Below are 13,200 nucleotides of genomic sequence, written 5' to 3' on the forward strand. Positions count from 1 at the left end.
AAACGTGCTGGAGTGAGAGTTAAAATCCTGGCATAAGCAACGGAGTGAAATATGAATATATATTTTTATCATTTACACATTTTCGTATGTAAAAATCTGTTTTGTTAGCGGCTTTACACAATTCTACGGGTGAAATCAAAGAGCAAATGTGTATTTTGTAGCTTGTACACACTTTCGTAGTCAAAATTTACGCACACCACAGCAGCTATATTACACTCTGAAAAGTAAAATTTAAACAAACTATTCGTTGAATAATCGAGCATGTAATTTCGCGAATAATAAGGTAGGAAATCAGTAGTCTACCTTTTAGCTAGGAAATTTACACATTTTTTTTTACAGTGTAAATGCATTTTCCCCTTATATCAGTCTTGCTGCTCTTAATGAAAGTCGTTTTCTTAGTACTTCCCTCTGCTAATACACCCGGTAGAATGCTACTTGGGCTAACAATGCGAAAGCGCAGCAGCGTGTTCGACTTGTTCGAAATATATTGGACTACGGAAGCTGGTTTTCATTTATCTTCTGAAATAATTTTTTTTTTACATTTTATTAAATCTTCTTACGTTAGCTTTCTAAGCCATCAAGAGAATATTTCTTTCTCACGGTTCGACGTAAAACCTATACCGCTTTTGGAGAGGTTTATCAGGAAAAAAATGTACACATAGGGCCGTTCACTTACCTCGGTACAACTCAGCGAAAGATGATTAAAAGCATTGTTTCACAGGTTTGAAAATTGTCCTTCAGGCCCCTACTGAATCGTGGTGGATCGGAATATAAATCAAATAATTATTAGATTTTCGATAATAGCCTCTGCCTGGGAAGAACTTCAAGAAATTTGTATAATAAAACCATAGAAGCTATGGTATATATGTATGCACATATGTACTTCTATTACAAGGAAGGAGTTCTCTACTCGATCGTGGTAATCTAAGCTTATCTCGAAAGTAAGTTTCGTAAATTCGGTCTGTTTCAAACAGAGACTGTCGAATAACTTTCGAACGGACCAGTTCTTATATCCCACTGCTTTCCATGCCTTCGCCAGCAATTCGACTTTGACTTTGACTGATTGTTATGCGTTGTCAAACAGACAACACATGTGACGCTACCGCCATACGTTGACTTAAAAACATATTTATACAAGGCGGCTTTGAAAAGTGTAACTGAAAACGCGCGGAAGCACATCACCAACAGGCATCAATTGCAAAAATATTTGCATGGCGACATTAAGCGTCACGTGAGCGCGAATAAACAAAAATTAAAAAGACGCACGCACACTTATACACTCACATTGTCCTTCAACTTTCACCCTCAATGCGGACGTTGAAGTGCACTTTTGCATGAGCGGGTCGTTGATGAAAATAAACATCTAATATGTTGACTATGTTGTTGTTGTTGTTGTTATTGTTATTTATGTCACTGCTACTATGCCTTTTTGACGTTTGCTGTATGCTTACAATATAAATATTACTTTAATATGACAGCCACCAAACACGTGCATTGCACAAGTGCACATAAATGAATATGCAAACATATATATATTTACGAGTACATAAGTATGTATGTGTGTCAGTCGAATGCATTTATGCTCAGCAATAAATACGAGTTTCTGAGGGGGGAGCGCGATGCTGTGTGTTCCAAAAATATAATTTATCATTTCCCACAAGCATGCATGTCTGTATGTATGAGCTAAGGGTATTACTGTTACTCGAATGAGGAATCCCTACAACACTCATTATGTCATCATCAGCTATGATATTGTCATTATCATCAGTTATAGTGAAAGTGTCATTAGGGTTCGTACTTAATGCAAGAGGAAGCAATGTCGTTCAAACATTTTTCGCTGTTGGCATTCATATTTGTATTCAAGATTATTAACACTAACCAATAATTATCGTTACTTTAATAATTATCAATAATCGATAAAAAAATATCGATATTTTTACCGTTATCGATAGTACTATCGATATCTATATTTGTATTAACATCGATATGTTTATCGAAATCTTAAAAAAATAGCGACATATATATTTTAATCAACATTTGTTATCGTAATCGTTAATGATTTATCACTATTTTTATCGATACCTTTAAAAATATTTTAATCGGCATTAATGATTTTTCAATGATTGTCAACTATATTAGTCAGGTGTTATCCTTAAGTATTGGTTTAAATTTAATGGCCCAATATCAATATCATCAAGCTAAATTATTGGAAACAAATTAATTTTTTTTTTCAAATAACAGTTTTAGCGCCACTATGGAGGATACAAAAAAGAATGACCATCTCTGCCATCGCCGACTGAAAATTAAATGAAATAGGATAGCTTATTCGCTTATTTCATGAAGCAATTCCAAATTCTTGATTCCTGTCTTGACCAGTTCATTAGATCTCGAATTTCTCCAGATATTCCTATGACCATGGACATCAAAAGTTATTAGCTACTACCTACTTATATTCCATGTAGATACTGGATCTGGATTTGCTTCTAATGCTCCATATAGGCGTTATTGATTGTACGAATGAGTTTAATTTGATCTCGGATGCCCTGATTCGGACCCAGATAATTCAAAATCGAACAAAAGGTTATCAAGACACATAAAGCAGGACAAAGAAATATCTCTAGCACCAAGAAAAGTAGGCTTAAACTGACCTAATAAGCTCTTCTTCCGAAAATGTGTTTAAAACACAAATTTTCTAATGAAAATTCGTTAAAAAAAACACGAATACAGCCGAGCGCATCTTTGTTCAGAATACCGCATCTGAAACATTTTAATACACACTGAACAGATAAACATACATATTAGTGATGCATACATATTTACGCATATGCATGTGTGTGTATAATAAAAAAAAAAAATATGAAAATCCTTTAACTCTTTAATTAAATCAATCTACATTTCAGAGGCCTTAGATTTAGTGCAATTAAACAGAGCACCATCACCAACATCAACCACAGAGCCGCAGACGCAGCCAATTGTAATCTACCACCAACCCTATGACAATCCCAAATATCCACCCATAACAGATGCATACCCAAGCGGTGCGTACAGCTATGTCAAAGAAGAATTTCCCTACAACGCCAATGGCAGACCGCGCATATGGAGCCTGGCCAGCACTGCCGCGGACGAGAAGCCGGCACTACAGCCTAGCGTGAGTTTTAGCGCACCCACCATGCAAAGGGAATGGCCGCCCACATATATGCCACCAACTTATGCATCACCATCAGCCATCAAACAAACTTCGGTGGTTGCAACGATTTCCATGCAATCCACTTCGCCCGCACTGCCTCAATTGCAGCAACGGTACGTCGTCGGCGGCCAATCGTCTGCTGTCACACCGCCCCACACGCCACCAAATCAGCTGCATACTTTCGCAGGCACTTTCATTCCGGGTGGTGGTGGAATACAGCGCGTCAATGGGGATACCTACGGCTACGGTGGCGAGCGTAGTGGGGATATGCGCGCTGCAGGATGTGCGTCCGCTGCCGATGGCGTCTATTGTAAGGGTCAGGATTGTGCGTGATTCTGCGCCGAGTGTGGGGGATAGGTAATTTGTATAGAATTACTTGCTTAAATTAGTGTTGGAAATTTTTTTAAATACCATTTTTTTTTTTTATTTCCGCATGCTTTCTTCCCAGCAGGAGTACAAGGTGAGTTCGTTAAACTTAATTTGAGTTGATTTGGTGTTGCTTTGAATTATCTTAATTTAATTGCCTGCAAGTAATTTTTGATTTTTCTGCTGCTCGCCTCATTGCTTAACCCTTCTAAGCCAGCAGACAATTAGTTTTCGCGCAAAATCAATTAAAATGATCTGCCACAGATAATTGCCCAAGAAATTAGTCACTTCATTAACTGCAAGCGAAGTGAGAAATCCCGTTGAAGGTGGTTGGTGGCCAGCGCTTAGGGGTTGGTCGCCAGCCACTCAATCGTTCTGCCGCACATCAGACAGACCGTCAGTCACTCATTCGGCTATTTAATAGCCGCTTTTTAACACATCTAACTCTAGCGCCTGTCCAGTGGGTGAGTGAAATCCCCCAACACCCACTTGCATCATTCTCACTTTCGCCTATTTTGGCAGCGACACCCATCAGTGAAGTCATCTAGAAAATTAAATGAAATAATTAAATCTCAATCAGAATCCATTAAGCTTAACTGAACGCCGGCTGCATTTGCAGCAGCAGCAGCAGCTTTTCCAACGCTGAAGTCTGTCGAAGCCTTCGCAAAAAGAGTGTAGTGCGTCCACTTTTCCGCAGGGACTGCTACAATATCTCCCCTGTGTGTGCTTGCAAACACTTAATGCGCGCGGGCAGCGAGCCAGTTATCCAGCCATTTACTACAGCATCGATAAGGGTGTCCGTGTATGAATACGTACGCAGACATATCTCTGCCCTTTAATGGAGTGTGGCCAACTAATCTACTCGCGGGCCAGGCACTTCCTTCCTTCCTTCCACGCCGCTGTCCTCCTCATGACAGCGCACCACCAACCAAGAGATGAATAAAGACACTGGGAAACTGTAGAGTAGCTGGAGTTTGCTTTGCTTTTGGACACAGCGAGGGGTTAATTCGTTGCGGCTCACGCAATTTTAATGCCTGCTTAAGAATTTAACCACTTTGTCTGGAAACGTTCTGGATGCGAAGGAAGTTGAATTATGCAAAGGCAGGCAGTTTATAGTGATTGCGGGCATGCCGATGCGTTTAGAGATGTAAAATCTACAACAACCAAAGATGTTTAAGAATGCGTAAGCTGCTTGAATCCATTTGCGTCGAACCTAGGTTTTTATCTTAAATATTTTCGAAACTACGTCGGTTATTCAAGAGAGCTTTAGTGATTTCAGGGCACTTGTAGGCTTTCTGGATTTCGTTGTCGCTCCGAATCGAAAGATCTTTTCAGAGCAGCATCATCGTTTGAAACAGCTGCCCGATTAAGCATGTTATTCGGCTTTAGCCTTTTTCTGTTATGGTTGAATTCTTTCCATCATACTTGGGACCCTCTGCGCACATACATAGGTCTTGCGTCTAATAGTTCTCTCGAACTATTTTTTCCTTGGTGTGCCTGGTTATTGTGCTTTTCTTAATAATGAGATTAAGAGTACTAGAAACATTTTCTTTCTGCTTAAAAAAGTGGACTTTAGAAATCGAAGTTTTAAAGAAGGCTATAAAGATTTTCTTGGGAAGCTGCTCTACAGAAAGAGAAAAAAAGTTTCAAGAACAATCGAATACTTGACATTCCCTTCAAAAGCCAAAAATTTAAGTTGAATTCCATTCCGCAGCGAAACGCTGGTTCAACTTTCATAAAGAGCATGCTGATTTTCATTTCTTCTGAAGTCTTCTGAAAAAGAAACATTTCAGTTTCGTTATACGGAACAACTGCCGAAAGCGTCCTTAAGGTAAAAGTTCGGCTAGTCTATCTTGCAACACTAAACTGTATCAAGAGTCATAGCTATTCCACGAAGCAAAAAAGAAAAGTGACGCCCTCCGCGAACCGATAACACCCTCCTCGTCTTTTTGACAACATCCATCTGCTCGCTGACGTCATACAATGCTTCTTCGCATCAATGATAGAAAGTTTAGTTGTACCTATTTGCGAATAAATTGTACACAAAAAATAAATATTTTTTATTTTGTGTTAGTTTGCATTTTTGATAGTAGAAAGAGAAACCTTCATCCATCGATAGCACATATACTTTTGGACTCACATCACTCACAAATTTTTCTTTCACAAATGCCCTTGCAAGAAATCTCTCCGAACAGACAAAAACATGCTTTAATCCATGAACGCCCTTTCACAAAGGAGGGAGACTGCTGGACAAGTTTCTCACAATAAAAAATGCCAATAAATTATTTGGTCATGTTCCAATTCTATCTGATGTAATGGTGTTCTCGTACCGAGTATATCGTTGGAACTAGAAAGGCTGAATAGTAGTCAAAACTTCCGGCAGCATATGTTCGTCTCTTCGTCTTCTATAGAAATTCTGCTTTATTTCCTCATTTTCAGTGTTTGATGAGGTCATGCCCCATTGCTCTCAGTCCGATTATCGAAATTTTATATTCTATCATTCTTGAACATTTTCAAGTTCTCGCAGAAACCCATTAAACTTCCTTTGTCTCAAGAACACATGACGTGAGTAAAATGAACTACCCATCACAGCCTATAACAACATAAAGTAGCTTAAGAGAAAACATTCGATCTAAAACCGATATTTATGATGGATTCTTTGCTAGAAATAGTAGCCATTATTTAAAGAAAACTTGGAGTTGTACCTTCTCTGGTTATCCAACCTGAGTGCCCCTTATATGTAATATCATAGGTATTTCAAAGTTTCTTTCGCTTCCGACTTTATGAATCTCTTATTTTCATCGCTAACCACTCTAGATCTAAAAACACTTTTGAAAGTATTGCGATGAGAATTGATTGACTTTTTCCGTGCTTGTATGTCTGACAGCGAGTATTAGAGAGAGCTTTAAAGTGGAATATATTTTAGTCGGGGCACTTTACTTATAATGGCGTGCCCAAGGCGAATTTATATAAGGTGATAGCAGGAGTACAAAAACAAAAACTTACATGTATTTTGTTTTTGCTTTGGCGGCATAAACTGTCAAAATCTGTAAGAGTGTGTGTGGAAATTCAAACAGTGATATATACAGTGTGTCTGTCTATGAGTTGTCCTGCATATAGGTTTCTAAATAGTTAGAGAATATAATCGTGAAGACATAGATTATTTTCATTAATTGGAGAATAATCCTACGAATTCATATATACGGAGAAAAAAAATTGATCTAAATTTTCTTGAGCTGCGCCTCTTTCGAAGAGGGTGAGGGAAATGCCGATCCTTCATTCGTAATCCCATATCTTCTGGGGTTGAATTAAGCTTTTGTTTTGCCCACCTACAGCCTCTGACTCCCAGACTCCCAGAGGAGTAACTGGTATGAGCCTTTTCTAGCCAAATAATCTGATATCTCACTAACCGGTACTTCCGTGTGACCTGTCTTGCAGAATAAAAATACATAGTTCGTAATGCATATCAACTTTATTTAGCAGAGGCGCGCATTGCCGAACTAGTTTACAAGTGGTGAAAGGGCCAATGCCCTGAGTGCAGCTCGGCTGCCACTACAGATAGGTAAGCTCGTGGCGTTTAGAATTGCAAATACTTCCGCTTAGAGAACCAGGATATGGTCCGCAAAAGGAAAGTGAATATTTTCCTTATTATCTTTGATATAGTCTCCAGATCCTAATCCAGTATTAGATTTAGAGCCATCAGTAAAAATTCAACAGTGTGTAAATCCGAGCTCAGTATTGCACATAACCTGTGGCATGGAAAATCTAAATCTTTAATTCCTAAATTTCCAACTAACACCACACTTCATCATACCAGCACTATTATCTCTAAAATCTACAAGAGGTCTTAAGGGCGTCACCGCAGATAAAGATATTACGGTAGGTTTAGCAGGCGTTTACACACAAGAGCCTCTAAATTTTGACAAGTCCTTCAAAACCGTTTTGTCGTTTAAAGCTGGGAGATTTCTGACAAAACCACATGTTTAGTATAAACTGCATAATTAAGGTAATTTTCAAATAGTAAGATGATCGGTAATTTCTCTCAGAGCTTTTTGTACCTGACCGCTCTCGAAAAGGTTACTGAGAGCTAACTAATACCATTTTTCTGCCATCCCAATGGCCTCCTTAAACAAATTTTCCAATAGCCATATTTTATATCAGTAAAGTTACTAATCAGCAATCGCAAAGACAAAAAGGGGAAAACTTTTAGCTTCAGAAAGTTAGAAACTAAAACCCCCACACCAGGTTATAAACTTGAAAATTCAATAACCCAAATCCGAAACCCTTCCGCCAGAAGCGCGACGCAGCACAGCTGGAACGGAAGTGACGGCAGAAGGCTGGGCGGATGTATTGCAGTATTAGACTGGTTGGGAAGGGTTGAAAGGCCAATTCGCTCAAAGAATGGCATAATCTATGCGAGTGTCTGTGCCGCAGCGCCACTGAGCTCGAGAAAATTTATTATGCGCAATGCAATCATTTATCAGCGGCGCAGCATCTTTCATAATCAGGATACCAGAAATGAGGCCGCACAATATGCAAATGACTCACCAGCAGCACCACCACACATATGCACACACACACACACACGCGACATGTGGCATGCCTGTCCAAGAGCTGCATGCAACGCGGCACAAAAGTGGCAGCGGTAATTTTTGAATTTATCACCAAATTCACAAACTCCTTACTTTTTGGTAAACTTTGACAATGGCGCGCACTAGCATACATACATACATACATAGTTATAGATGTGTTTGCCACATGTGTAGACACTGTGAGGCTGATGTGTGGCAAGGGCATACACCTCCAAAAGCTGAGGTACGCCGGCGTTGCCACTTCCTTTTGTCTTTGCAATTGCTGCCACCGCCGCTGCCGCTGGCTTTAATACTTTCGTTCGGTGCTGGTGGTGTGTGTGTTTGTGTGTGTCGCTGCTGCCAACGGCGTCTCTTTATTGTCTTTGCTGTGTGTTGCAACACCAGACAAAAGGTCGACACATACCGACCGACCGACTTAATTAATTTATGCGCACACGGCAGACCCCCCGCCACCCGCCGCCCAATATGCTTTGAGCCAACACCAACTTCTCCGCCTGCTGCAAAGTGTCTGCCGTCTTCCCTCGCACTAGCGGCCGGACACTTTTTGAATAGCGCAGGCAATTGAATACATAACCAACCGAACGAAATATTCATGCCACAAACATGCCAAGTGCATGGGAATGAGCGTGCAGGAGCTGGGGCAGCAGTTGGAGTTTCTGTTCGCATTTGGAGTTGGGGGCCTTCATTCATTTCGAAAACGCGCCTAATTTTAAAATTAATGAGCAGCATTTTAATGGGCGATGCGACGAGATAACACACACATTCAATCGCTTAAGCACATATGTATGTATGTATGTATGTATATCGGTTTGAGAGTCAGTCGCATTGCCTGATTGCCTGGCAGTGAACCCTTCGGTATTGTCAAAGTAAATCACGTGTTTATTGGCACTTACGACACCAAAAGTAAACAAAGAATGGCAGGAAGACATGTGATGAGTGGGACCACGACGATCGGCTTCAAAGTGCACAGACGCACACACACACACACACACACACACAGATGTACTAAGTAGAGCCACCAAATGGTTAAAGATACTAAAGTATTGAACTGTGCGACAAATGAACATTGGAAGGCCGCAGGAATGCGAGTGGGTCATCATTAATTACACGGACGGACAGACGGGGCGAACGGACGTACAATCACTCGCACAGACGGTCAGTTAGACATTTGGGTTTGTTTGTGTAGTTTCGAATGGGTCGAGAGACATTATGTCGGTGGTGGCGCGTCTCTTTTTAAGTGAATAGCTGTGAAGGCTGTTGTTGACTGACTGACTGACTGACTGACCGTTGAGTGGCCGCCGATCCGGCTGCGAGTTGGTTACTTCTTTAGCTTTCAAAGTCAGACCTTTTGACTGTTGTGGCGGTTATGCACTAAAACAGAAAAAAATATACAAAAAATTTACTTTGACAGTGGTGGGCTGATTAAAAGCAACGTCTAAAAAATCATTAAAATATTCCACTAACATCGAAGATTTGAGGGGCCTAATTTTATTTGAGTTCCCAAAAATACAGCGAATCAAATCGGAAGTGTGAATTGGACACACCAACCATCGACTGATGGCAACTCTACATTGTTGAGCATAGATCTTCGACTTTGACCGCAAAGAGTCTCAGATTAATAATTTCTTGGGATATCTGTCAAAAAGGCAATCTTTGTTCATAGCCAAGCAGCACTGAAGGCAATCGGATATAAAACTGCGAAATCGGGAATTTTATAGAAATGTGGCACCACGCTGGCGTCATTCAGCTATATCAACGTCACTCTATACTTGATGCCCAGACATAGCAATATTGAAAGGAATGAATAGGCTTATAAGATAGCCAGATACGACTCAGAGATGTGAATAGGTAGAAGAAGCGGGCAGCTCCGTACTACCACCGTTCAGTGATCACGGTAGAACAGTCGGGTCTACTTAACCGCAATGAGTCAGATCTATATCTGGCCAAGGCCTGTCACTCCAGCAACATTTCTCAAAAACTCTTTGGGAAATTTTCATGCTATTACAACAACAACAACGTTAGGAAAATTGATAAATACACCGTGCCCACGATTTATGACTTGTAGAACATACAGGAAGACCTGTGAGATCTCAAAATTATAATGGCAGAGGCTTGGTAGGAAAAAGACCAGGGATTTACCTAAACTCAACAGGTCTGCAGCAAGAGTTCTTACCGGTATCATCTGTGCTATAGCACCAATGCTTCAACGATGGCGAGTACCAACAAGTACTCTACGCAGAAACTGCCGTGATGAGGATGAGGTAGAGTCAATTAGCCACTTACTGTGTCGATGTCCGGGTCTACAGTCGAAGCGCCTCAAACACTTGGCTTCTTGCGCCTTTAACAGTCTGCACGAGAAAGCGGAGGTGGGATTGTTGGATCTGCTTGGCATCATTAGGGATAGTAATTGGTTCAGCAGAATAATAACTTGAAGTGAAAGTATGGAATTCCTGAAAACTATCTAGTCAGTTGAAGTTTCAGTATATTTTCTCCTATTGGAGCGCAGTGGTATTAAAAAAATTTTATGGAGTTAGACCCATTCTCGAACTCATTCCTGATTAAATGAAATAAGAGAAGTGAGCTTTTAGGTTTGGGATGCCTAAAATATCACGGAGACCTTGGCCACAACTTTTAAGTTTATCACATAAGAGATTGCGAATCTGATATGATGTCAAGAAAAGAATAGACTCCAATGTGGTTTACTAATTTCCAGATTACTGCAATATTTTTTGTGTAGAGATCTTTGCAAAGTTGGCAAACATGATGGACCTTGTTCAATGAACAATCGCATTTTTAGGAAGGTATTTTAGAAAATATTGGTAATTCTTTACTGGAGCCCATATCATAGTGGTGTTACTTGCATTCATCACAAGATCGGCATGATTCAAGGCCATATAAAGATTAGTATTTAGCGAAATCTTCTCCTCTGGGTATACGACAACACCAAATGAACTCTTGAAAAGAGCAAAATTAACTCAGATTACACGGAAAGTGGTTTTGAAGACTATGAACCACTTAATCATTCTTATTGATAAAAGTAAAGAAAAAATCGAACTTTTCCTCTAGAACAATTTTATTTTAAAATCTTGGATAAAACCGAAAATTAAAAATTGTCATAGATTTTCATATTTAGCCACCACTGTACTCCCTCAAAGCATATGACATAACCATAGAGTCCAATGCTGGCAATGTACGTTCAAAAGCCTTTTGGATGAGTGTATTTAAGGTTTGACCGGAAACTTCTTATCGCAGTGAAAATCTTGGCTGCGTGAAGCTGCAGAGCTTCGCATTCTCAGCAAAGTTACAAAAAAATAAAAAATATCAGGTACAATTGCAGGCTCACTTTTCCACGCAGAGCACTCAGGTGCCATTCATTCATGCAATCGTTCATTTACTTATTTACATTTCTTGCTTTTGTTTTAGTGCTTTTTTTTCTACAGTGCATCATAATAAATGGTATATACATACATACCTGTGTGCATGATCGTGTGTGTGTGAATATGTAAATTCAAGTCGTCAAGTATGTATATACATATATCTTTGCATGTGTAATCAATGCTGTGTCGGTTGAGTTGAAGCTATTTAAGTAATTCAAATTATTTAAAAAAAGTATTTTCCTTGCAGTTGATTTCGTGGAAAAAAGGTCACCAAAATCAATCAAGAGATCTTTTTATTTGATTATTCCGCTTTTAGATTTTTATGTGCCAAGTGGCTCATACGACTTTGAATGTTATCGGCAGCATCTTCTTTAGCTGGGCAAATGAGATGACCCACCGCGTGCTTAACTTTGTTGCATGTAGACAAAGTGGCAGCTAAAGCGACTTGACTCGAGAGACAGGTCGACTTTTTCAGCATCGCGGCAGGTTGTATTCTAGCCTTAGTAAACAGTTTTTGTTTCTACCATCATTTTGAAAATGAGGGAAATTAAGAAGAAAAAAAGTGTTGTTGTTTTAGTGCACCGATATTTTCAAAGTTCTATATTTTTGTTTGATTTTTACCTTCTCCATATTTTTTGAATGCATGCTTTTCGAGAATTTTGGTTTGTATGTACACATGTGTGCCTGTTTGAAGGTTTATTGACTGCTAAATTTTTTGTCTTTTTCTCTTTTTCACCGCCCACACATTGCCTCCGCAGGATCTCCAGTTTATGGGTTTAGTATAAAGCATTCATTTCACTCAATTCGAAAAGCAAAACAGATAATTTATACATTTTGATTTCCTCTTGCAGATCTCTATCAGCATCCTCAACAGTATTCACGGAATCTCTTCTACACCAATAGCGGTAGTGTTGGTAATAGCAACCATAACGGCAGCGGTAGCAGTAGCAGTTTGCACGCCCATTTTCCACATTTACAGCAGCAGCAGCAACAACAACAACTGCATCAACATTCGCAGCAACATCTGCAGCAACAATCAGCGCTATCTGCGCTTTCGCAACATGTTGCCGAAAGTGCGATATGGCAACATCAACATCATCAACATGCACGTCCATCGCATTTGCAGCAATAATAGGAAATGTTGCTTGATGTTGGATGTTTGGAAGTGTGAAAAAGTTGCAGTGGGCAAATGGGCGTATGTGCATATGTGTAAACCAAATACAAACAATACAAACATACATATGCACTTGTAATTAACTGCATATAAGAAGCTTGAATCCTCATGAATCGTTTAAAAAAAATGGCTAAAGAAAGAAGAGCAAATGTATCCAATTCAAGCGAAAAACTTATTTCATTCTGAGTATTCCTAACATAATTAACAAAGTAAACAATTCAAGTGCAGTAATAGAAATTTGTAAGAAAATAAATTTTATAAATATTAAGTTTACCATTTTTAATAAAATATGCATAGAATGTGGACATACATACATATTTATTTACGTATAGACACACATACACATAAATACATAATTTTGTATATAAAATAAGTATTTATACTTTTGTTGTAAAAAAATAATGTATATTTGTAAACTGAAACAAGAAAGTATTGCTGCGAAATGTAGGACCTAAATATAGACATATGTATGTACATATAAAAGCCAAAAAAATATTGCATATA

General features: G+C 39.2%; 1 protein-coding gene across 1 annotated transcript in view; it reads left to right on the top strand.

The window, feature by feature from the left end:
- Positions 1-12,996, top strand: part of LOC118747947 (homeobox protein caupolican-like) — a 178,967-nt gene extending 165,971 nt beyond the window's left edge. Inside the window, exon 5 of the mRNA XM_036482183.1 lies at positions 12,374-12,996. Coding sequence (XP_036338076.1) covers positions 12,374-12,654 — 281 coding nt within the window. The 3' untranslated portion in view covers positions 12,655-12,996. The remainder of the gene's footprint in view (positions 1-12,373) is intronic.
- Positions 12,997-13,200: the final 204 nt, after the last annotated feature.

This window comes from Rhagoletis pomonella, unplaced genomic scaffold (genome assembly GCF_013731165.1).
Source record: "Rhagoletis pomonella isolate Grant_MI unplaced genomic scaffold, Rhpom_1.0 Rhpom_scaffold_00012, whole genome shotgun sequence".
NCBI classification, from domain to species: domain Eukaryota; kingdom Metazoa; phylum Arthropoda; class Insecta; order Diptera; family Tephritidae; genus Rhagoletis; species Rhagoletis pomonella.